At 38.6% G+C, this 26783-nt stretch overlaps 2 protein-coding genes across 2 annotated transcripts; both read right to left on the bottom strand.

Moving 5' to 3' along the window:
* Positions 1–2296: 2296 nt before the first annotated feature.
* Positions 2297–14434, bottom strand: LOC119779909 (tumor necrosis factor receptor superfamily member 6B-like). The gene is made up of 5 exons (XM_038279755.1): positions 14318–14434; positions 8641–8801; positions 6334–6742; positions 6035–6211; positions 2297–2684 (listed from the first exon to the last, which is right to left on the bottom strand). Exons 1-5 carry the CDS (start codon positions 14373–14375, stop codon positions 2371–2373), a joined length of 1119 nt encoding a protein of 372 aa, XP_038135683.1. The 5' UTR covers positions 14376–14434; the 3' UTR covers positions 2297–2370.
* A 5979-nt stretch (positions 14435–20413) lies between these two features.
* LOC119779895 (tumor necrosis factor receptor superfamily member 6B-like) lies at positions 20414–26425 on the bottom strand (the record flags this gene model as incomplete). Its single annotated transcript, XM_038279740.1, has 3 exons — positions 20414–21141; positions 21316–21492; positions 25981–26425. Coding segments are annotated over 3 exons (945 nt in total), but the record flags the coding sequence as incomplete, so codon positions are not given.
* Positions 26426–26783: the final 358 nt, after the last annotated feature.

Below are 26783 nucleotides of genomic sequence, written 5' to 3'. Positions count from 1 at the left end.
TGAGGACAAACCAATTTTTGCAATTTCGCTTTTTAAAGGTATTGTTGGGAATTTTCTTGAATTTTTTAAATACTCTCCACTTAAAAAAAGGTAATTTCTCCTTGTGCATGCTCTGTTTAAAAGTTGCTGTTCTCATATCTCATACAAACTTATAGTGTTACCGAATATCCACTCTAACCCCCAAATCCCTCAATCACTATATAGAGTGGGGACTATAGAGTGGACTTTATAGCAAACTCAGTTAACGGACCGTTCGGACAGATAATCACTGCTTTCATGCTCCACTGGTCCCGTAACTTCTCCTTCACTGCGTGGTGCCTGAACCACCTTATAAGTCAAAGCTGTTGAGTATCAACAGTGGGCCGCTGTGACAGCAAATCCCAGAACGCTTTGCGAGGAAAGCTCTCAGCGCAAAAAGCATTCTGGGATATATCTGCCTCTTCTTAAGCCTTTCTTTTCTTAAACACACTTTTTCTCTTACGACCTTTGGCCATTTTCAAAGAACCGTGGTGAGAAAGGAGGAGACATGACCATAGAGCCACATTCAGTCATTCACCCATTCACACACATTATTTATCTTTAAGATATTTATTGGAATAAACCATATATCATTTTAGTATGTACTCTAACATTCACTTTATATAAAATCCCAAAAGCTTTCTTTTTTATCACAAGCTGAGGTTTAGTGTTGGTTTCATACCTGTTAACCCATACTTCTATACAATAAGTCAGATATGGAACAATAAATTAATAATATAATATTTGGAGTCTTGATAACTCTAAACCATGTTGCGCTTGATTTAGAATTTAATACTTTTATTTAGTTTTTGTTTTATACATTCTATATGAGACTTCAAGATCAAGTTATTTATATAGCACAGATTCCAAGAAATAATCTCCTGCAACTTTACAAAGACAATTCGATCAAATTCAGAAAGGTTTTTAAAATCTAGAAAACCAACTGATGGCTTCTAGAGAGCAAATGGCAAACGTAGATATTCACTTGTATTGTGTCATTGACGATGAAGCAATTCCCTCCCACGCATCATGCGTGAAACCACAGTGCATTCAAATTTTAAAATATGCAACCAAAGTGAGCAGTGCCAAGAGACACAGCCAAGTGTGAGGATAAGTGCGGCGGGTCGACAAATGCACCTTTTGCGCAATGAAGCTTAGAGTTTAGAGCCACGCCAAGGTACTTATATTTCACCTGCTCAACATCTGTCCCTGCTGCGGAGATTAGCAGTAGGGATGTGTTTGTGCAGCGGAAGTTTACCACTTTATAATACTGCAATACTTTGTGCTGTTCTGTCATGTTTAACATAAAAAATGGACTGAAGCTTGAGGCTATGTGTCATATTGTACATTTTCTAATAGATATAAATACATGCAACTTTTTTGATCCCAAATGCAACGTTGTCATAACTCATGTTTTTTTACCAACGAATGATTGTACATGTTTATAGCTGTAGGTAGGAACAATCTTCTGTAGAGGTCTTCCTGGAGCCAGTCTTTTTTTTTTATTCTTCATCCTAGCATCTTTAAGTAATTTGCTCTGATTTTGTTTCCCTAGAAGATGCTGGCAGAAGAGATCACAACCTCTATAGGACATAAAAGATATGCAGCATCTTGCTGTAAACACAGAAGGATATAAGCTTACTAAAAAAATACATTTTGTCCTCTGTCTTCTAGATGGGAATCTAGGTATCAGTGTGTGTATTTTGCTGAAAGGTTTTTTTTTTTTTCTTTTTTACTATTTTTGTTGCTTCCTTACATTGATAGAAAGCTAACATATTTTTTTGGGAAAACCAGATCTGTTGCTGCCTTTTTTCTATTTTCCTTTCTAGGTGTGAACACTTAAATACAAAATGTAACAACACAAAAATTAAGGATTGTCTTATGGTTATTGCCATTTTTGCCACATATTGTCGCTGATATTCAAACTTATAGTTGTATTGAAGTTTTGGTAGAAGACCAAGATGAAACATTTAAGAGCAATACAATTATTAGTTTTAGGAACTTTATTTCTTAAACTTCATTTATAGTGCAAAATGTTTTCAGATATTGCTTTTCTGATAACAGTTTTATTTAAAATAAATTAATACATCACTCCTGACATGTATTCTATAGACAGGTACCTCAATAATACTTCAGAAATAACAGTGAAATGTGCTGAATCTGTCTTAGGTAAGAATAAATAGGGGAGGTAGATAAACCTGTGTTTGTGAGCCAAATAACCTAATCTAACTTTGACTCAATGTTTTCATAAAAAGAAGTCCCGACAATGAGGAGGGAATTTAATATGACACCAATGTGTTTATAGCCTGTGAAACATTGGACACATCAAGAAGATATTTCTTATCACCAAAGCTATCTACCTCCATCACATTGCATTGATAGATTACTGACAATTCTATTCAACTTTCTCTGTAGTTTTTCGCCAGCATGGATGGCCTTGGTTTTAAGCAGAAATGCTGAAAGCTGCCGGATTTGCTCTGGGGTGGCAGATGAAACCCAACTGCTGATTTGTGAGTGTAGTTTTGAGAAGCTGAGCTCCGAAGGTCTTCCCTGCTTTTTGCCATCCTCAGATGGAAGCCTTTGCACGATTCGACGCAGCCGTTGGATTTTCATTGGATGATGCATGAAAAAGGCTGGGATGATTTCTTTGAGATACGTTGCCCCATCTACAGAGAGGAGACAGGAAGTTACAGGTCATTCAGGAGGTAGAAAGTGAATAAACATATTCAGCAGTCATAAATCATTGTTTGGGAAAGCTGTAAATCGTTATAGTGAGCAAAGACATTTAAATAATCTATAATCTGATATTTACATAATCAACGAGAAAAAAAAATCCAAAGTAAAATTAAAAGTTTTCCTTGTATTCTCGTATGAACTATTAAGGCAAATAATCATATTTAAAATTGAAATGACAAATCAGATGATGTCATTTGAGATCTCTCAAAAGGCATTTTGACTCTCCAAAATGTGATTAAAAATATCTTTAACTGTTATTTTCCCTAGACGCAACATCATTTCAGATATCATAAAAATATCATTAAGGGCAGTTAAAATTTAGTAAATAATATTTGTCTATTCCAGGGGTGTTCAACGTTTTCCAGTCCAAGGACCCGCAAACCGATGGCGAGATGGAGCGGGGACCCCCTAATTATGTATATTGTATGAAATTGTGTTTTAACAAACTGGTCCTATAGTCACTCTCTTACAGATGGAGTAATGTAACGAAAGTAATTTCTTCCTGGGATTATTAAAGTATTTCTGATTCCGATTCCTCGTTGATGGGACAGGTGTTGTGAATGAAACGGTGCTCAGGTTGAAAGAGCTCCTGTGTGTAACTGAATGTGTGCATTGATGACTGAAAGACATCTTCTGCCTCCATTTATCTGTTTACTACAGTGTGTTGAATTCATGTTAATGCGGATTAACATGAAATTTCAATTGGTGAAAAAAAATTGCAGGGGAGGAATATAAAAATTCTAATCAACCAGAACTTTCGTGACCCCCATGCAGTACCTCTGAGAACCCCCTAGGGGTCGTGGACCCCCTGGGCCGTTTCTCATATCATGAGTCCATACTCATGTTCTCGTCAAGTCCGGTCTTGGGAAGAACACAGAGAACGCGAGCATAGAGCATAGATATGGGTCAATTGGAACAGAAGCGTAGTGGTGATGTCATCACACGCTCAGCTCATCTAAAGCTGCGTTATTAAGAGTCTCTATGTAATAATAAATTCTGACTTTTTTCATTTAGTGGTGGAATAATAATTAAGACAGTCAGATAAAAAAAATCAAATGAATATTTTGCCAAAAAAAAAAAAAAATCCCCATAAGAGCCAGTGGTCCTTCACACAAGACTATGCCGAGAGAGGGCTACTATAGACGGGCTGCGGTTGGCCCTGGCTGCCGCTAGCTTCGGAGCTCCGCTGGTTGCCGCGGTGCTCTTAACTTCTGAAATCTTTTTTTTTAAATTACACATTAAATTGGTAAAAGGACCAGATAGAGATGCTTTAAAGTATAATATTATCGCCTCAAATTATCTTAAAACGTACTTTTATTGAACAACAGCAACAGAAAGAGAACTTTTAACTTTCAATGGAGCGCTTCATTGAAAGCTGCTGCTGCCGCAGTGCATGCTGGGACAGCTGTGAATCTCAAAAAGGGACAAGTCTGCTCTGATGCATACTCCATAAAGAGGGCAGGGCGAGAATTACATCCGGGGATTTGGTGCGTTCTCGGTCTGGCGTTCTCGACAATCGGAACTGATGACGTATCAGGAGTACATGAGAACGCTCACTTGATATTGAGAAATGGCCCTGGTCTATTGGGGCCCTTAATCCAGAGGGCCCCATGTCTGTCTTTGCCTAGGGCCCCAAATTTCCTAAATCCGCCCCTGATGCTAGCTCCTCTGCTCTCCAGAAATGACTCAGATTTTCTGTCTGTCATCAGTTACTTTAATCTCTAACATCTAATTAGATAGAGTAGACAGGCTGACAGGAACCGACCAAACCGGGTTTGAGAGGAAAGAGAACTATTTTTAAACCACTTATTATAGGCTTTAAAGCTACAGTGTGTAATTTTCAGCGACATCTAGCGGTCAGACTGCAGACCGCAGCAACATGAACATCTCCCCCCCACCGCTTCTCCCCCCCAACAGTACGGCGAGCGTTACGGGACAAAATTTCTTCCACGACGTCCACATCACCTACCCTCTCAAGTGATGAGGTTTGTTTACATAGATAATTTTACAGATAGTATTTCATTAGTCTGTGTAGGGTATAGATTTCATGTAGACTTAAGATAATAAATATACCCGTTATTTTTTCTACATCGTTGTGACGTTTTGGTGAGCTGCTTTGCATGGTGATATAAACAGACGAAGTAATGGTAGTCATTAGTTTAACAGCGAGATTGTGTTCGCTGGAAGAATATATATTCCCCGTTTACAGAGTCCAAGTCATTTTGGTGGCACGGGGGTTACAACGCGAGGAAGAGGGAGAGGACGAGGGCGAAGGCAGGGAGGCCGTGCTGCTAGGGCCAGGCGAGAGAGGGGTGCCAGCAGGGTGAGAGCAGAGGAGGAAACGCTTGAAGATCTCCAAAGGAGCCGGAGAGAAGTAACCGAGGTATATATCCAGAAAATTATTTTACAGAAAATTACTGAATCATTACCTATGAAACGTCAGGGACGTTGCTGAATAAGTATACTGGAGAGGAACAGCATCATCACGCCGCAGCATGTTATTGTTTTAGACAGGTCTGAGCATCCTGTACTCCAAAAACTGCAGTGATATTAGACAATTGTGTGTGTAGGATTAATTACCTGTCCAAGAGAAAACTGGCAACTTGAGCGTCACTTTGAAAACCTTTTTCCTCCATCAGTGACTTCCATCGTGTAAATGCCGTGCCAATGTTGATCCGTGTTTTTTGTCGTTTCTTGTCACGCTTGCGTTTATTCTCGTCGTGTTTCCGCTTCTTAGATGACGGGGGTTCGGTGTCCGCCGTTTTTCGTTGTGATACAGAGTAGGCATGATCCTCCATTCGTCTGATGTTTGGCCAAACAGTTTGCAAAGTCACTCACGCCTGCCGCCTTGTTCACCTTTCTTGTTACTGATGCGCAGTATACCTGCTTCTTCTTCTTCTTTGGTTTCAGGCAGACTAAACGCTTCTCAGGCATAATACTGCCATCTACTGTTCAGTACCGTCTCAGTTCATCTCTCTCAACTTGCCGTAGTTATTTTTGAGCGTCATGGGAGATCTCGCAATCGCTAGTTTGTTGCCTCTGCGCTTGCCGTAGCGCAAAGATGTCAGCCTCCATGGCTGCGAGACCCGCTCCTATGTAATTATAAATAACGAATTCTAAGGCAACGCAAATATTATGGTTAAAAGGCTGAGCTCATAGGTGATGATAAATAACATAGTTATGTATAATATATTAAATTTCTGACTTTATATGCCTGTAATTATTACACACTGTAGCTTTAAATAATCACTGTCTATTTCTGCTTCAAAGAGCGCATTACCTTTGAGCTCTCCGCAGTTTGCGCACACATTATCATGCCAAGTGGAGCCCTTCAGTACCAACACCAGCCCTGCTTCGCTGCAGTTCCTGTGCTGAGCGCAGCTTCGGTCAGTGGATGAAATGTTGGAGAAGGTGCCAGGAGAGCAGATACTGCACACTGTGTCTTTCTCGGGTGTACCTGCAATAAAAAAAAAAAAAAAAAAAAAAAAAAACATACCACATAATTAAAGCATATAAATAAACAAAAAATGATTATAAAGAAAGTATAAAACGTTGTTCAGAAAGTTTGGAGTGTCTTACCTTTGGCGAGAACCCCAGATCCAGAGGGACATTCTTTGTGTTGAAGGCAGGTTTCATATCTCTGGTCGTAGAAGTATCCTTCTTTGCACTCGCACTGACAGTCGCTGTCTGCGGTGCACGCCTTCTTCACCACCTGGTTCCTTCCGCAGACTCCGCAGCGCAAACATCTCCCGATGTAGTTCCAGAGCTCCGTGAAGGAGCCCTGCGGACACGGAGAGCACTCGCTCTTTTTAACGGAGGAGCATGTGGCGCGCAGAAAGGTCCCCGGCGGGCAGCGGTCACACTGCACCGCTCTGCCGCTGATCGGGTCCCTGCCTTCATAAGTCAGCGCAGAAGCATCGCCGCTCACCAGCCAGGGGCCCGCATTGAGAAGAATACACAGCTCCGTTAATATGAGCGGTAAAAAATCCTGTAAGAGAGGAAAAAAAGTTAGATAAAGCAAATGCGTAAGTTGATTACAGAATTGAGGCACATGCAGATTAAATTAAAATAAAAAGAGTTATGAGAAATCCTGGCTTCATAAAATATTGCTTGTCATGAGAGAGCGCAGCTCACTTCAGCTGCACTGCCTCCACCTACCATCCTGGAAATGATGTTGGAGATTAACCTGACAGATAGAAGGATGTCCCATTCTCTACTCCAGGCTCTATTTAACTTGCCGGAGTTTTATTTTTAACTCTAGGGGAATTCCTCTTTACAGCAACTACATGAATCTGCAGAATTTTCACGTGTATTATTTTTGTTAACGTAATCAAATGATTCAACGTAACCTAATCAAGGGTTTAACTTTGTGATAAAAGTTAGGGGGGGCGCTCTAAGGATAGTGGCTGATGGACCTACAGCTACTCAACCCGAAGGCTTTCAAAAGAGTTTATATTTTCCAAAAATGAGCTCAAACAGATATTTATTGAATGCTTTCCTATTGTTGAGAAAACAAGAGTTGTCATGATCTGGCCTGTTTGCTCTCCCTTAATTGGTTATTTATTTCATCTGTCGTTTTCCCTCCCTGCCTCAATTATCATTTATTCCTCTCACCTGTTTCCTTTGGTTTATATTCTGTTCAGCAATTGGCACCAGGATTTATTGCAGAAGGAATCAGGAAGCAGAGGATATCGGGTTATATTTGAATTTTTGAAACAGGTTAGGTTGTATAAAAGGATATAGTTTTTTGTTTTTTTTTTTTCTGCCATGTGGTCTACACTCCTTACCAGTTGGTGGCGGTAATGCTCACCTAACGTTTTTTGCCAACCGCCAATAAAACTCAATAAGAAGAAGAATTGGCGTCAGATCATTAATTGTTTTTCTGTTAGCTTGTCTGTTATGTTGATTCCAAGGTTCATGTCCTGGATCCTGGCGGCCAGTGGAAAGAGGGTTTTGCAGACATCCCAAGTTCCAAAAACTCATTTCAGGGAGACACTTGACCTGGCAGATGAATTTAACAGTTTTTCTTGATTAATAATTCAAATTTTATAGAAAACGGTAGTTTTAACCGAAGTCAAAAATATGTAATATATAAAATAATAATTCCAAAATTATACATTTATATTGACCTCATAAGAAATAGAACTTCTATTGAACCTAACTGAAAATAAATTTCACTTCATGCAGCTCTCTTAATATATTTGAATCTCTTGCCCTGTTTTTTTATTTAATGCTTTTCTGTGCCCCCATAAGAACTGCCCCTCTGGTACATTTGGTCTAGATCCGCCACTGTTCCTCACCTTCACTAGACGTGGATATACTTTGGTATATTCTGCTGTAAAATTAGTCCTATATTTTCGTTATTTACTCAAGGATTCAACCTCTGCCATTTCACAGGAAGCACAGCTTTGAGTGGTAACTAGGTGACTGCCAGAGAGTAACCCAGAGAAACTTATCGGACTGATCCAATCAGCTCTCTGACAACCAGTCGGCTGGAATGCTGGTTGAACAGAGCATCACTTTGGACAGATACGCTGCACAGGTTTCACCAGCATCTATGGGAGAATTATCCTGCCATAATGCAAGAGCACATAATTTCAATTTGAGAAAAGAATTTAATCTTCTTGCACTCAAAACTTGTAATGCTCACACTCAAAACATGCGCTCTCTCTCAAATATTTTCTCTTCTCTCTCAAATCTTTGTTTCTTCTCTCAGATTTAATGCTTCTTGCACAGATATTTTCTCCTTTGCTTCCCTCCTTCTCTTCGCGCACAAGCCGCGCTCTGCTCGAGTCTCAGTTACGCTTTCAAACCCGTAGGCTCTGCTTGCGGATTTTTTTTGCTCTAAAATGACTGAAATTGTATTAAAAATATATATTTTCTTACTCGTCGGCAACTTGTCCATGGGGCGGCAGTCTCAGCAGAGACTCCCAGACTTCCCTCTCTCCGGACACCTCCAGTTTTGCTGTAGGAAACCCTGGGCAGCCAAGAAACATAGTCCCTCCATGGTGTATTGGGTCTTCCCAATGGCCTCTTCTCAGTGTGACCTGGATATAAGATCACAATCTCAAAACAACCTGTATTAAAAACAACTGCAAGAAAATGGACACAGGAAGCTAAAGAAGCCCCGAAAGGTCTGAAGAAACTGCTTAACAAGAAAAGGAAGCATCTAAGAAGGGAAACAGGGAATTAATGAAAGCAAGGAGGCTTACAGGAAGAGGCTGGGGACCAAATTGAAGCGGAACAAATATCAGAGATATGTGGTCAGGGAGGATGATGATCAGACAGATGGAAGTCTGGACAGTTACACTGATGTGTATGACCTCCTTCATTGTTCCAGTACCATCTGGATCAAAGACTACCTGACAAACAGACCACAGTTTGTTTAACTGAGGGGCAAACTGTATAATCAAGTAGTAAGCAGCAGAGAGAAGCACAGGATAGACTGCTCTCATAATTCCTTTTTACTCTGTACACCTCCGATTTCCAGTACAAGACACAGTCCTGTAACAATAATAATAGAACTGTATTGATCTAACAATGGGGAAATTTACCTCTGCATTTAACCCGTCCCCTTGGGGAGCAGTGGGCTGCTCAGGAAGTCAGATCGAACCGGGTACTTGCATCCTTCTTAGAGCACAAGCGCCCTGCTGTAACCACTAGGCCAACACTCTGCTGCAGTGTATAAACCCCTTAAGAGATAAGCTGCATTATAACTGCAAGAAGATGGTCACAGGAAGCTAAAGAAGCCCCAAAATGTCTGAAGAAACTGCTTAACAAGAAAAAAGCAACTAAGAAGTTATCTGAGTATTTCTGCAGGAAGCATAAATACTCTGATGACTCTGCAGTCACTGGGTGCATCAAAGATGGACAAGAAGCTGAGTACAGAAAGCTGGTGAACTGATGAATCTGCATCTTTGTAAACATATCTAACCCTAACTTTTCAATGCTACTTTCAAGTTCAGATTCCAACAAACTGGACAAATGCAGATGACATCATTCTTTCCTCCAAATCATTGGCCTGCTGACGCTTCACATTGGATCTTAAAGAATTTGGAATCTGCACCACTCTTACTCAACAAACATGGGACCAAGATTTACAGTTTAAATGCAAAGTTGACTTGTTTGTCTGTCTAAAAACAAGGACTCCAATAGCTTTAGCCCCTGACAGCTATATGATTACATGGTGGCTTCTCAAAGATTCATTGCGCATTAAACATCCAAGACTTTCTCAACACATTAATGGGCATTGCCATCTGGTGGTGGTGGAGGAGAAATACACTGTGACTTAGATTTAGATTCAACTTTATTTATCCCTTGGGATTACTCCTTCAGGGAAAATCTGGTTCCAGTAGCTAATATAGAGTCAAAGAGTTAAAGCAAGATGCCATTTACTGTAAGAAAAAAAATATGACAGACAATGTAAAAAGAGTGTAGTCCAAAAAAGCAAGTTCGTTGACTTGGGTTATTGCACTCGCACTGCAGAAATGTACTGACCATATGAATGAGTGAAAATTATACAGATCACACAGTTTTTGACTTGGATTATTGCACTTACTGCAGAGATGTACTGACCTTATAAATAGGTTAAAAAAAATTACACAGTAGTTGGCATGTGAGACAAACAGGGAAGTCAGGAGGCCATGTATGATCAAAAAATCTTTCAAATAAAAATTATATGCATTTTTTTCTTCCTGTAATATACAATTCATATTTATCTTGGCTTTCAAATTTACAGTCAGTAATCAGCTCCACTATGCCTAGGGCTGGGTACCGAACATCAGTTCTTTTATGGTACCGACCGAAATGCTTCGGTTTTACAGAGTATCAAAACATGCGTCGTCTTTCGGTGCCAAGTTTCGGTGATTGGCTGTAACACTTAACGTGATTGCGTCATCCAGGAAAAATACATAGGTGGTCACGCCTACAGCCAGGGTTCATGTGTATCTGCTGTGAACTGGTTGTTAGCGTCGTGGAACCCCTTTAAAATGCCCCCCAGGTCAAGAGTGTGGCTTCACTTTATTAAGACTGATGCCAATAGTGCGCAACGCAATACATCGTGCACGGAAACAATTTAAGAGCAGAAAGTTGCTCGGTGTTTGACTGCAAGAAGAGCGGACCGCAGCCGCTGCAGTGAATCACACCGGACGCAGCAGGAGCAGCAAAATCGCGTCTGCTGCTTCCTTTTTGTTGCTTGTACCAGTTTCTGACGGGCGACTGAAGCAGCTTTTCTGCTCTGGCTGTCGAAAAGTTGCTCTGACGCGCGTTGGGCTGAGCTACTCTATCCTTTATTTGCCTGGCAGCTATATTTGCTGTGATGAGTGGGAATAAAGTAGTTTTATTATGTTTTTTAAGTGAGAAAATCCACCTGAAAACTTAATCAGTGCAGTCAGTTCATTCAGATTACCATCCTGCCTTTCAATATTATTTCTGTTGGAGCCGCTCGGACCCCAACATACCAGCGGTGCGCTGTCAGTAGGAACCCCATTCGACGGACTTGTTTGTCTCCTGAGAAAGCAGACATGTTAATTTTTTCTAAAGAAAAACTGCTAAGTAAAAAGGTCCTCACAATGTAACAGTGAATATTAGACACTGACTTGTTTGCAACTGTTCTTCTTCACTGAAAAAAAAAATGTAAATGGAAAAATCAGAGCTTAAAATAAAACTCAAGATTTGTACTTTATTATGTTGTGTAATTTTCTTTTTCTTTGAATTGATATTATAAAACTGGTATCGAAAAAAATATCGTTAAGGAACCGGTATCGAAGTGAAGGTATTGGTATTGGTACCGGCACAGAAAAACTTTTGAATGATACCCAGCCCTAACTATGCCACATATCTAAAAGTACACAAAGACACGGCAGTGGGACTTGGCTTTGGTAAATCTTGTCAGGACTCCATTTAGTGTTCTGGTGGAAAACTTTAGTAAAATCATGACAAATGTGTATTTTGAAACAATGTTAATATTTCAAAATCTCAATATATTTCCCAGCCATATCATTAGTATTGCTTATTTTCTTTTTCATAAATATCAAAGTATCACTGGAATTGTATCTTTACCAGTTAATCACATTAAATATGTTGTGCTGTTTTTAGAAAGAGTTAAAATGCAACCTCTGTTTGCAAGATAATGTTTATACTAAGCATGCAATGCTTTGCACTTTCCCCCAATGGTGGACTCAGCGGGTTGAATTTAAAAACAATGTGTCCCTGTACACACAACGGTAGGCAAGTTCCTTGTTTTTACACATTGAATTCCTCATAAATATTTCTAACAATAGACCTCAGTAAGTCCAGTGCATGAGTGCATGTGTAGTTTTTCTGCAGGTTGTGGAGTGAACCAGAGGTCTGACGAATAAAGCCTGAACTTAATGCTATGAGCGCCTGAGGGAAAAACTGACATAAGAAGAGTGCCCAAACTGGATATGCAAACAGATGTCAAAAAAAACATGTATAAACTGATAACATAATCCTCTATACCACAGTAACTAAACTTAAAAAAAAAAAGGTTCATCCAACCTCTATGTGTTTTATTTCAGACTAAGACTTCAGATTTTTCTCCGAGTATCTGTTGGAGCCACTTCTACAGTGTGGAGTTTACTGCCCCAATGACAAAGGGCAGTTTGCTGTTGCACTCTTGTTTATGAGTCCTAATTCACTTCAACAGACATGCAAAATAATTTGTCTTTCACAGGAACAGATATTTTAACACAATTTGAAATGTTCACTCACAGCTTTAATACGATTTGCTGGGTTTTTTTTTTGGCTCTTTTGGAAATCACTTAAGGAAATGTATGTTTCTTTTAAATATGAGTTCAAGATGTAAAATGTTAAAACTCTGCTGTATTTTAAATTTAAAACACTCCCCAAACAACGTTTGGTAGATTGTTTGTCAGTTTCTAAAGTTAAAGAAAAGGATCTGATAAGCATGAGAGTGTTAACAGATGTAAATACTGATACAAAACAAGTGAAAATAAAGCTTAATTTTTTTGTTAATTACAGTAATGCTGAACCGATGTTTTGAGATGATATGTCATGGTTACATTTAGTATCCTGACCTAAAATATAATTTTCAGAAAATGGTTAAGATTTAAATGGTTAACTACAATGTCTTTCAGAACATAGTGACGTCTAAAGGTCACTGATGCCTAAAGAGACATTCAGGCCAAACATAGCCACACGTAGAGGGTGTTGTCAAGTGGTACCACATGTAGATTTGAATGGTGCAGCATCTCAGCTTGCAAGTGCATGTAATACAAAACCAGTGAATAAGTAAAAAGTAGATTTAGCTGTATGCAAATAAGGGGTGCTTATCAGTGCCAAGTATGGTATCCCATTTTCCAAAATATATAGTGAAATAAGTTAAGTGGAAAAATACTGGACTCTTAGCAAAAGTGATGACCCAGCTTTCCAACACCATTTAGACGCACTGTATACTCACAAATCTGGAAGCTATCTGAAAGCTGAAATGTGTCTCAAAAAAAGCTGTGCACTCGTCACCTGATTTGTGTGTAACTGTCATTTTGTCAGTGTGTCTAATATGTTTCATTTGCATGAATTTAATGGTCTGTATGCATTGGAAAGATTTTGGAGTCTTTAATTATCATATTTCTGTGTGTATTTCTATTTTCTATTACTAATTGCATTGAATTTGTATTTATGTTTGAACAAAAATTTACAATTGCCTTAAGTTAAGCACAAAATGTTATTTATAAATTACAAATCCAGCATTAGTCCCAAACATGGACAGTTCTAGATGGGGGTCGACGGGGGCCGACGGGGGCCAGTGGCGCTGTAGATCATGTCCTGGACCCTGTTATGGCCCCTGTACTGACCACATAATACTAAGTGAAATTCTAATGATGATATTTGCTGGAACAGACATGGTAACTGATAGGTCCTTTGAATCTATTGTAATATTTTTTTTAAATCTGTTTTATTAATTATTTCAAAAACAATAAGGTGATAGCTTTCGTGGTATTGAGACAGTATCCCAGTTTTCATCTGCTAAATATTTTTTTTTTCAAAACAAATAAAAAAACCCTCTTAATTTTTACAGCTGAATTTATAAATTTTTCTTGAGTTCTAATTCTGATTTTATACTATACATTTAAACTTAAATTTAGAAATATCTAAAATTCCTAAATTATGAATGTATTTTGACTAATATTCGATATTTGATTTTTTGATATTTATATAGCGACAACTTTTTGAGTTGCTTTTTTGGTTTTTTATTATGATTTTAATAATCTAAATGAACATTTCAAGGATTTGAACAGTCAAAAATAAATATTTTTAGTTGGAAGACATATAATTTTAATTATACTTAATTGAATAGAAATTTCACTTCATGCAGCTCTCTTAATGTATTTGAATCTCTTGCCCTGTTTTTTTTTTTTTTTTTTTTTTTTTTGCTTCATGCTTTTCTGTGCCCCCATAACAACACCTTTGGCCCCGGCCCCCTGGAACATTTGGTCGAGAACCGCCACTGGTCCCTAACGTATTTTGAAACAGAATTCTCTCCGTAGAATTTGGCCCAATCTAATTTAATAGATGTCTTTACCGTTGAACTCTCCGTCTGCGCTGTGATTCCAGGCCGAGTTCTTCAGCGTAAACGTCATCCCTGCTGCGCTGCAGCTGCTGCGCTCTGCGCAACAGTAAACTGCAGAAATACCGGAGAGGGTGCGGCATACTGGATTTTTCTCAGGTGAACCTGTAGGTGAAACATATTGGCCGCAAATGTCAACAATTTTGGTAATGAAGGTGTGAATTTGTATTCTGGGAGTTTAGTTTGAATTTACCTTTGTTGAGGACTTGAGCGTTCCATGACGCGCATGTAACGAACGAGCCGGAGGCCTGCAGAAAGGTCCCCGGTGGGCATCGGTAACCCACCGGTCTGTGGGAGATCAGGTCGGTGTCTTTGTCTGTCAGCGGGGTGACGACAAGGATAAGAAATACCACCAAAAATATCTTGGTTAGGAAATCCTGGATGGAGTACGGAAAACACAAAGGATCACAGCTTAAAATAACTCTGCAAAGAAATTTCATTTGCTTGTCATGAGAGTAATAAGAAATCCTGGCTTCATAAAATATTGCTTTTCACACTGCAAAAAATATAAATCTCAATAAGTTATTTTTTCTTAAAATAAGTGTGTTTTTCCTTGATTTGAGGAGGTAAGTAAGACACTTTGCCAATGGAACAAGACAATTTCCTTTTAAAATAAGAAAAAACTATTTTATCGTCTTATTTCAAGTAAATATTATCTAACTATCTTATTTTAAGAGTGAAAATACTCATTCCATTGGCAAATCATCTTATTTACCTGCTCAAATTAAGGCTAAATATACTTAATTTAAGCCATTTTTTACTTATTTCTGGATTGTTTTTGCAGTGCATGAGACAGCTCAGCTCACTTCAGCTGCACTGTCTCCACCTACCATCCTGGAAATGATGTTGGAGATGAACCTGACAGATAGAAGGATGTCCCATTCTCTGCTCCAGGCTCTATTTAACTTGCCGGAGTTTTATTTTTAACTCTAGGGGAATTCCTCTTTACAGCAACTACCTGTATCTGCAGAATGTTAACGTGTAGTATTTTTGTTAACGTAATCAAATGATTCAACGTAACCTAATCAAGGGTTTAACTTTGTGATAAAAGTTAGGGGGGGGACGCTCTAAAGAGTAGGGGCTGATGGCCCTAGTAGGTAAGTAATGACAATGGAAAAGATGTTCGCCCAAAACTCAAACCATCCACTATACCTTTTATGTAGAAAGAATGGATATTTTAATATATTCCTCTATTTGTTAGCAAAGGCTGTGGGAATGTATAGTTAGTCTTTATTTAGAAATATGAATGTTTTGCTCGTTAATTTTCCTGTTGCAACAGTGTAGATTGACCCTGAGGTTCTGATGCCTATCTACTTTTGGCCAGCCCTCAGTGTACATTGGTTATTTCCTGGCCACCCTTATTAAAATTTTCTGGCTTCGCCTCTGGTCTACCAATATAATGATGCCGGATAAAATAATTTTCAAGATATCTAGAAGCTCTGCAGTCTAATTCTCTGTTCAATAAGAAAACAACAGATATGTGTTACTTTTAATCTATAACTCTGAGTGATCTGGTCTTTTGAGAGGCCCAGCTTTTTTAACTACTGCTACTCTGTAAGCAGTGAATAGCAACCCCAAATAATATTATTTCCCAAAGCAACAGATCAGATGATGTTACACCGAGAGGTGGGACTCGAGAGCGGCAAGGGGAAAAAAAGGGGGAAAAAGCAGAAATTATTGGCTATTGGGCTGTCCCCTCCATGCCCAAAGTTGGTGGGGACATGTCCACACCAGTCCTTCAGAAAGTTAGGCCAGTGAACCTAGTTATGTTTTTGCATCTATCCGTGTCCTCCTCACAATTTATTGAAATCAGGCTTGCAGTCTCAGTAAACATGTCCTCTAAATCTCAGGGTTCAGTCAAAGTTTAAGTTGTTGTAGCTGTTGACCATAGTGCAGCCGGTTTAGTGCTGCTTGTAAATCAACCACAATCTCCCCAAAAGCAAGTCCACAAATCACAGTATACGTTAGAAAAGGTGGCTATGATCACATGAACAAAGCACACAGCTTTATGCATTATAACACTACACAGATACATTTATATACAATTATTCTAACAGCAGTCTAGCCGGACATTTGAATTCACCACATTTAAAATGACTGAAATTGTTTTAAAAATGTATATTTTCTTACTCGTCTGCGACTTGTCATGGGGCGGCTGTCTCAGCAGAGTCTCTCTCTCCGGACACCTCCAGTTCTGCTGGAGGAAACCCAGTCCAGCCAAGAAACATAGTCTCTCCATGGTGTACTGGGTCTTCCCAATGGCCTCCTTTCAGTGCGACCTGGAAATGAGATCACAATCTCATGTTTTTCTGTGCTCACAGTATAAACCCCTTAAGAGACAACCTGTATTAAAAATAACTGCAAGAAAATGCACACAGGAAGCTGAAGAAGCCCCGAAAGGTCTGAAGAAACTGCTTATCAAGAACAGGAAGCATCTAAGAAGGGAGACAGGGAATTACGGTAATGAAAGAAAGAAGGCATACAGGAAGAGGCTGGTCAGAGATGTGTGGTCAGGGATAAAGATCACAGGCTTTGAGGACGATGATCAGACAGATGGAAGTCTGGAAAGAGCAAAATGAAATGAATCCATTCAAGAATAGGTTCAGTTCAGTAACAAGCTCAGCATCCTTCTATCTTGCTCACAGTCATATGGACATGCTGCCCTCCTCTGTCACTGACTGTCCTGCTTCTATGACTTTGTTCTTAGCCAAATCAGAAGATGGTGCTGCTCCTTCCATCTTTCCGATGAGGCAACAGGGGAGATTGGATTTTAATAAGTCACCGGGTCCTGATGGTGTTAGTCCCAGAGTCCTGAAGACCTGTACAGAGCAGCTCTGTGCGATTGTACAGCACCTCTTTAGCCTTAATGGCAGATTAGACTTCTACAACCGCACACATCAACTGTCACTTGGTTCTGGTCGCGAACCAGTTTTGCTGATATGCTTCTGCTCCGTCGGTCTGGAATTTCTAGGGACGTACAGCAGTTTCCTGCCAAAGCGCAAAGGGGAGCCTGTTCGAGAACTCGCGAGAACTCCGGCTGATGGTCATGAGAACTTTTTTTTGGCAGAGACCTTGGCATCTTTATATAATTTGTCTGATGCATCGAACAAGTGGTTGTACTTCCGAAACTCCTTGATTAACCTTTCGTCGTAGTTGTCCATTGCAGTTGTTCCTCGGTTTTTAAAAATGGGGCGCCCCAGTATCGAATCGAGAAAGACGACCACACAGACAGCCGTAAAGGCATACCAAGGACCAATCACAGCTGCTTTTTGTCTGCGCACTTCCGCTTGAGGTCTGTGCAGGTTTGCGACCATCAAACGCCTAATCAGGATTTTTTTTAGGTGAGCGATGACGGTTGCAGAACCGTAGTTGGCATGTGAGACAACCAGTCAGGGAAGTAAGGTGCCCATGTATGATCAAAAAATCTTTCAAATAAAAATTATATATTTTTTTTTCTTCCTGTAATATACAATTCATATTTATCTTGGCTCTCAAATTTACAATAAGTAATCAGCCAAAGTGACCCGGTAATGCTTTTGCATTTATTTGAATTTATGCTTCTATACAGTCTAACCAGACTTTTGAATTCACCTCTGCATCTAAAAGACCCTGAAATGTATTTTGAAAATATATTTTCTTACTCGCCTGCATTTCATGTTGCATCAAATGTGCAACAGTGTCTGCAGTAACTGCCAGACTTCCCTCTTTCCAGGCACTTTCAGTTCTGATGAAAAGTGTATAAGAAAAACTTTTTGTTCTGTCCTACTTTACCATTTACGAATATACGAATAGCCTACCAGTCTTAGTCTTGTTATTTTTTTAATGCAAATTTAAAAGGACAATAAAAACTGTGAATGTTTGTTCTACATCATTGAGTCTAGCAGGTTTACATCTAGTAGGGCTAGCTGTAGTTTCACTGCTAAAGAAGATCCCTATTCAGAGTGATGTAACTTTAATGCAGCAAATTAATACATTAAAAACAGAATAACTTAACACTAAATATTGCCTACTAAAATTATGTCAACATTCTTAGTGTATAGAGATTGCTCCAGAGATATGGACCATAAATTTACACTTTAAAGTTAGTAAGTTATACTCCTCTGGTAATGATTCATTGCAGGTGTGGGGAGTTTAAAGGTGTAGGCAAGCCCTCCAAGACAGAGTAAACAGATGGCACCCTCTGGTGGACAAACAGTGGAACTGAAAAGGAAAACAAACTAACCCCACAAACTGCAACCCAAAATAACCGCCCCACCCCCAAGACAAGATGAATGTTAGGTTACTGACCAAGAGTCAATGTGTTTGTTAGACCAATTATATTTGTATCTGAAGGTTTCCTGCCAAAAAGTAACAAGACCTAAAAGGCTATGAGCATGAATAAACTTGAAAAGTTCAGAGAAAAGTCAGCAAAAGCTCAGATGGGCTAGAGTACCCAAAACAGGCAAACACTCTGGCGAAGAGGTGATATCAGTCAGCTGCTCATATACACCTCTTTTCACTGTAGATAAGCCCTGATCTGCTTCTCTGTTCTCCATTATTCATTTGTATGAAATAAAAGCTGCATGAATCATGACAGCGGACAAAATAGAGGAGAGCAGAATGTGGGGGTTATGAATCCATTTATTCTGGAGAGCAGAGTTCGGTGCTTTTATATTTGATGCTAAATTCTCCAGTAGCAGAAAAAAGTCGCTAGATATGGTGCCAGGTGCTTTTTTTAAATCAAAGTGCTAGAGTGGTCTGAAAAGTCACGTGTAGCAAATGGACTGATCCAATGGTGTGGGGGTGTTGGCTTAGACACACTTATTATAAATGCTCTGATGGCATTTTAGTGAAAGCATTTTTTTAATCAAAAACGTAATTAATGTGCACAAATAAAGAATAGTTGTATTATTTTATGGGGCACCTATTAACTTGTGGCCCTAGGAAACTGCCCAGTATTGCCTAATGTTAAATCCTCCCCTACTCAGGCATTGTCCGGTCAATGAGGGTGATGACAAGTGGGCTACTAAATATTTTTATTTTGTCATTCTCAAACTGGATTATCTTCCCCATGGAGGCAAGTAGATTGTTACAGCAGCACGACAAATTAAGACATGTACACATAAATGAGGATCATTTGAAAAATTTAATAAAATTTTATCAAAACACAAAAATATTTGTTAATATTTCTGTAGCAAAGACAGTAATTGAAACAAAACACAATTATACTTTATAACCTACTGGAAATTAATTTAAGAAATGCTAATGCCCAAGGTTAAAAACCTTCCTGAAGGATTCCCATCATATTATATACATAAGATAATAACAGATGATGAAAATTTACAGAATAAAACTTTGTAGCAAAACATTACAACAGCAAAACAAACATCAAATTTGAAACAATAAAAAAGCATTAAAAGAAGAGTTAAAAAAACACATCTCCATAAAGCGCCTTGAAGTCAGGTGCACATGGTGCTCATTTAGAGCCTTTACAAAGTTTTGTAACATTCGGGGCTCCAGCCAAGACCCCTTGTTCCTCCTGGTCACGCTTAACATAAACCCTTTACTATCTGTATCCATTTTACTATGTTTATCATTCACACACAGCACTGCAAAGAAAAAAACAAAACAAAACCCTTTCTCCCCACCTCGATGCATCAACCTATTATAAGAGACAAATTATGCTGGGGCCGGACAGTCCGTTCCCAATAAGCCTTTTTTTCTCCCACATCCATGAAAAATGAAATTCAAATCTTGCATTGCAATAAATAAGTATAAAATAAGTATTTTCTATAAGGCTTTGGCCTTTTGCATTAAGCACAAACAAAGTAAAGATGATGTCTGTTCAGGATGAAAGTGGAGCTGACAAACCTGTTGCTGTAAAAAGTGTAATAATCTAGGGGTGCAGCAAAACACAACTGGGCAAAAAAATCAGCAGCTTTATTATATGTAATGAGGTATCGTAGCAACGTCTAATTGCCTCTAGTACAGCAACTTAAGGAAATATGTCTGAGCATGTGGAGGCTTGAAGAAACTCAGCCATAGTGATAAATGACGTTATACCTGTATGCCTCAACTAATAAAACAATAGATTATTATTACTTAGGGGTGTCATTATCGTGTAATTCTGGAGATTCCTATTGTACTTTATGATCAAATATAATATTTCTAATAAAAATAACCAGTTTAATAAAAAAAAAATCAAAAGAAGCTCTCCATTTCTAAAAAAAAATATGTGTCCTGGGTATTTGGCTTAATGATGAAATGACTGCATTTTTAGAAAAATCATAATGACCTCGATAAGCTGCCAATGCTGAAATTATCTAAAGGTGAGTCGGCTGTGTTCAGAATCATCTGAATTTTAAAAAGTGCAATTTAAAAATACAGTTATTTTTATTGACGATTGTTTTGCCCACCATTTTTTTGAATGAGCAAGGTTTAACTCTTTTTATACTTTTTATGTTTAAAAATTAAACATCAATCGCTTTTCATTTTAGAATGACAGCGCTCTTCCAGAAATGTTTGAATATTGGTTAACTTGTTTTGTAGTTTCCCTCCAATAGTAGTTTCTCCTACTTTACTTATAATGCTGGGCAGCTGCTGAATATGTGCAGCTGTGGCAGATGATTTCCATTCACAGATTCTTGCATGAAGTTTGGAGAAGCTTAGCTCCAAACTCTCTCCTGGCTTTTTACCATCCTTAGATGGGAGCTTCTGCACAATCCGACGAAGTTGTTTGATGTTCATTTTGTGGAAGATGAAGAATGATGGGATGATTTCTTTAAGGTACTCAGTTTCATCTGAAAAGATAGATTGTTAAAATTAATTAGGGCTTAAACAACAAATCGACTCCACTGATTCCTAAAAAACAATGTCAGTTTCACATAAAGCTTCATATTTCTTTTTCTTGATGCTAACTGGTGAGTAATCATGCATTTTTTTCTTTAATACTTTGTTTACATGCAAACATTTACCTTTGAGCTCCTCACAGTTTGCACACACACTGTCATGCCAGGTGGAGCCTTTCAGCACACACTGCAGTCCTGCCTCACTGCAGTTCTTGTGATTTGTGCAGTTTTGATGCGCAGAGGAAATGTCAGAGAAGGTACCTTGAGGGCAGGTGTAACACACAGTGTTTTTCTCAGGTGTACCTGCAGGAAAATAAAAGAAAGAATAATTAATTTCTCATAACTATATATTATATAACATTATTGAGCTAGATGTCCTTAACTGAATAGACAATGAGTATCAAATAGGACATATATAACAGAATTGTTTTTGAAAAGGGATTGGGATTGTCCAATAAATAATCGAAAAACAAAAAATTCAAACATGGAATTTATTAAAATAAAAAACTAAAAACTTATGACACTCTTTATCCTGCGGGTTTTTTTTAAACAACTAAATGTAAAAAAAAATAAATGAATTGCAGCAGAAAATTTGTGTTTCATGATAGGTTTTACTTTTTCATTTGCAATGATGTTTTTTCATGCTTAAACTTTCAATTTCAGTTTCAGAATTTTCAGTGTTTACTTTGTGAGGTTTCATTTTTCAGTGCCAAAAGTCTTTTTCAATGTCCGAGAAAACTGTAGGTGTATATTTTAGTACATTCGCAGTTCTCAGGTAAACAGTTGTCCGTTTTTAGGGAAATCACCAAATGGATAGATATTGGAGTTTAAAAAGAACATTCTCACCTAAAAACACGTTAAATGTTTATTTTAGGTCTTATACAGTGAATTATATAGATTTTTCTAACTACAGTTTTGGCCACTGTCATCCACCATTTCTGTTCGAGCAGACTCATGGGAAATGGGGTATGCTCAGGACCCTGCGATGCATCCTGCTTAGAAGTGATCCTCTAACATTTTTTCTAAAACCTGAGAACTGAAATTTTTCCTTAGAACTGAAAACCTTTTTTCCAGAGAACTAGCAACTGCTTTCTTCAGAAATAAGGCTGTCCTAAAATGTACACCATAAAGCTGTCACTGGTTTAGTTCCATAGCATTACTGCTCCTTTCCTCTATAAAAGAAGCACACTGGCAGTAAAGCTGTACCAATTAACCTCAACATTTCTTCATCTAGTCTATCAACTGGATTTCTTTTATATTTTACAATTATGAATGAGTTCAATTGAGTTAGCGCTACTTCACAACACATGAAATCTTAAGACACTCACTGAACCAATGCATGCAGAGTGAAAATGCAAACTCCTCCACTCATAAAGCCCATGCTAGATTTTGAACCCAAGACCTTATTCCTGCAAAGTGACAGGATTGAAATCGTTTCAAATGTGCACACAACTGCCCTCTTTGATAATTGAATGTTTTCTGACTTTGCAAACCATTCTATCAATTAAGATTCAGATGCACTGTTCTAAAACCTTAAATCAGTGCATCTTCTGTCAATGTCATGCACAGCTATAAAGTTACAGCAAGCTGCAGCTAGTTTTAGGCATCTGCTATATCTTAAATCTCATTTCAACATTTAGTGCAGAGGACATTGAAGTGCTTTTAAATCTGTTTTTAAATCTGTGTTAATTTATCCCCTTTAGAAAAAAAAACAATGATTATGGCAAGCCTAATTACTTTCACTCACATGACAAGATCTAGATTTAATTTATTCAACAGTAGTATTGAATACCCTAGGCCCAGTCCAGGTATTGACTGGTTAATCTCTAATTAAGACACTGCTGGATAGCGGCACAATTTAGAGAGTTGAAAAACTAAAAAGGACAACAGATAGGTGCTACTTTTTTTTGCACCAGTATGGTGCAATTATGATGGTTTGTAGCTTTACAAATGGTAAACTTATATAAATATTTTTAAATCCAAAATATATAAGCAGAGGCGTAGCCAGAAAATGTTCATAAGGGTGGCCAAGCAATAACCAATGTACACAGAGGGATGGCCGAAAGTAGATAGGCACCAAAACCTCAGGGTCAATCTACACTGTTCCAACAGGAAAATTAACGAGCAAAACATCCACTTTTCCTAAATAAACACTAACTATACTTTCCCACAACCTTTGCTTAGAAATAGACTAATATATTCAAATATCCGGGCTTTCTTAAAAAGTTTTATTAAAATAGTTATTTATCTATGATTTCACTGAAGACTCCTAGATGACTTGCAGAGATGCATCGATTTCTCTTTACACCATAAAACACAAAATCTATTTAACAAAAGAGCATGAATTCTGTACTCATCATCTTTACTGTTAGTATATTGATGTGCATAATACAGTCTTTATGTTGTCAAGTTATTGTTAACCCTTTATAACCCCCTTAAAAATGGAGTCCACTCCATCCCTCAGTGGGTTCTAGAAGCACAAGATCTATATGTAGCCATTCAGCAAAGATACTACTACATGCCTGTACATTATAATTAGACGAGCCCTTGAATGATAAATGACCTACTGTAAAGAAATTGAAAAATATATATATAAATTAACAAGTTAAGAAAAAAAGGTTACAAGCTGATTTAGATATTTATGTTTATAAACTAAAAAATGCAAGTGCCAGTATCAGCATTAATACAGGTGATGTTGTACAAAAAAAAGGGTTTCTTTCACTATCATTCATGTTTTTCATGAATTTCTTATAGAAGCACTTTTGTTATTTTTCTTAATATTTCTGGCAAGTTGGCATTTCTTGTTATTAATTTTTGCCATCAAAATATCCATATTTTTGAATGTTACAAAGGTAATAAGGTTTAATCCTGGCTTGCAATACAACTATTGGCTAGAAATCTTGATTTTCAAAGTATTTAACTGAAAATTAAAATATTTTGATTTATCCACTTGAGAGTATAACTTTTGTAACCATCTGTACAGGTGCTGGTCATAAAATTAGAATATCATGAAAAAGTAGATTGATTTCAGTAATTCCATTTAAAAAGTGAAACTTGTATATTATATTCATACATTACATACAAAGTCATATATTTCAGATGTTTATTTTGTTTAATTTTGATGATTACAAATGACAACAAATGAAAATCTCAAATTCATCATATCAGAAAATTAGAATATTACTGAAGACCAATAAAAACAAAGGATTTATAGAAATGTTGGCCAACTGAAAAGTATGAACATGAAAAGTATGAGCATGTACAGCACTCAGTATTTAGTTGGGCCTCCTTTGGCCTGTATTACTGCAGCAATGCGGCGTGGCATGGAGTCGATCAGTCTGTGGCACTGCTCAGGTGTTATGATAGCCCAGGTTGCTCTAATAGTGGCTTTTAGCTCTTCTGAATTGTTGGGTCTGGTGTATTGCATCTTCTTCTTCACAATACCCCATAGATTTTCTATGGGGTTAAGGTCAGGAGAGTTTGCTGGCCAATTAAGAACAGGGATACCATGGTCCTTCAACCAGGTACTGGTAGCTTTGGCACTGTGTGCAGGTGCCAAGTCCTGTTGGAAAATGAAATCTGCATCTCCAAAAAGTTGGTCAGCTGCAGGAAGCATGAAGTGCTCTAAAACTTCCTGGTATGTGGCTGCGTTGACCCTGGACCTCAGAAAACACAATGGACCAACACCAGCAGATGACATGGCACCCCAAACCATCACTGACTGTGGAAACTTTACACTGGACTTCAAGCAACGTGGATGAAGTGCCTCTCTTCTTTTCCTCCAGACTCTGGGACCTTGATTTCCAAAGGAAATGCAAAATTTACTTTCATCAGAGAACATGACTTTGGACCACTCACCAGCAGTCCAGTCCTGTTTCTCTTTAGCCCAGGCAAGACGCTTCTGACGCTGTCTGTGGTTCAAGAGTGGCTTGACACAAGGAATGCGACAGCAGAAACCCATGTCTTTCATACGTCTGTGTGTGGTGGTTCTTGAAGCACTCACTCCAGCTGCAGTCCACTCTTTGTGAATCTCCCCCACATTTTTGAATGGGTTTTGTTTCACAATCCTCTCCAGGGTGCGGTTATCTCTCTTGCTTGTACACTTTTTTCGACCACATCTTTTCCTTCCCTTCGCCTCTCTATTAATGTGCTTGGACACTGAGCTCTGTGAACAGCCAGCCTCTTTAGCGATGACCTTTTGTGTCTTGCCCTCCTTGTGCAAGGTGTCGATGGTCGTCTTTTGGACAACTGTCAAGTCAGCAGTCTTCCCCATGATTGTGTAGCCTATAGAACTAGACTGAAAGACCATTTAAAGGCTTTTGCAGGTGGTTTGAGTTAATTAGCTGATTAGAGTGTGGCACCAGGGGCCATCAATTTTGAACCTTTTCACAATATTCTAATTTTCTGATATGATGAATTTGAGATTTCCATTTGTTGTCATTTGTAATCATCAAAATTAAACAAAATAAACATCTGAAATATATGAGTTTGTATGTAATGTATGAATATAATATACAAGTTTCACTTTTTAAATGGAATTACTGAAATCAATCTACTTTTTCATGATATTCTAATTTTATGACCAGCACCTGTATAAGGGGGAAATCCATGGTCAATGATTGGCTAAGGGTGGCCATGGCCACCCCTGGCCCCCTATCTAGCTGCGCCCCTGTGGAACCGCTCAGACAGCACATTATTCAGTTATTTTTTGCTTGTTCAGATGTTAATTTTTCTGTCATTCTTAATCAGAATCTCAGTGGTTCTGAAGCTGAAATGAGTGTAATGTCTCACCTTGGGTCAGGACTCCGTGGCCGGGTCTGCACTCTGCGTGTTGGTAACACATTTCATATCTCTGGTCGTAGAAGTATCCTTCTCTGCACTCGCACTGACAGTCGCTGTCTGCGGTGCACTCCTTCTTCACCACCTGGTTCCTTCCGCAGACTCCGCAGCGCAAACATCTCCCGATGTAGTTCCAGAGCTCCGTGAAGGAGCCCTGCGGACACGGAGAGCACTCGCTCTTTTTAACGGAGGAGCATGTGGCGCGCAGGAAGGTCCCCGGCGGGCAGCGGTCACACTGCACCGGTCTGCCGCTGATCGGGTCCCTGCCTTCATAGGTGGGAGTGGCCTCTGGGCTGATCGCCAGGCAGAGTCCAAGAGTCAGCACAACAAAAAGATTTCTTAAAACGCTTGAATCCTGGAGAGAAGGAAAAAGGGACAGAAGGAAATAAATATAACATTAACAACAAAAAAAAAAAAAAAGAATGCAAGGAAACAATCAGAACACAGATCAGGACATTAAAAAGAAATAGTCAAGCAGGAAACATAGTCGCACGTGTGCACCAGGAGAAATCCCAGCGAGAAGTGAGACCAGAAGTGAGAGGCAAGAGTCTCCACCTACCATGATGAAGATCGTTGATAGGAGCATACCCTCAGTCTGCTTTATATTTATGCTCAGGCGCCACCCACATATTTGTGTGTAAATTTCCAGGACTTACCCTCAATGAGTTATTTTCGGGACTTGCTTTATTTATTATTAGGCTCATTATTATTCTATACCCATTATTGTTTTATTATCTCTCTCTCTCTCTCTCTCT

This window comes from Cyprinodon tularosa, unplaced genomic scaffold (genome assembly GCF_016077235.1).
Source record: "Cyprinodon tularosa strain WSP-4 unplaced genomic scaffold, ASM1607723v1 ctg153, whole genome shotgun sequence".
NCBI lineage: Eukaryota > Metazoa > Chordata > Actinopteri > Cyprinodontiformes > Cyprinodontidae > Cyprinodon > Cyprinodon tularosa.
This window is presented reverse-complemented; position numbering and strand designations above follow the sequence as displayed.

Coding starts and splice junctions, on each gene's coding strand:
- LOC119779909 (XM_038279755.1), bottom strand. CDS start 14,375: ATGACGTTTACGCTGAAGAACTCGGCCTGGAATCACAGCGCAGACGGA. Junction 8,802..14,317: donor CGCAGACGGAGAGTTCAACG/GTAAAGACATCT, acceptor TCTTATATCCAG/GTCACACTGAGAAGAGGCCA. Junction 6,212..6,333: donor ATCTGGGGTTCTCGCCAAAG/GTAAGACACTCC, acceptor TTTTTATTGCAG/GTACACCCGAGAAAGACACA.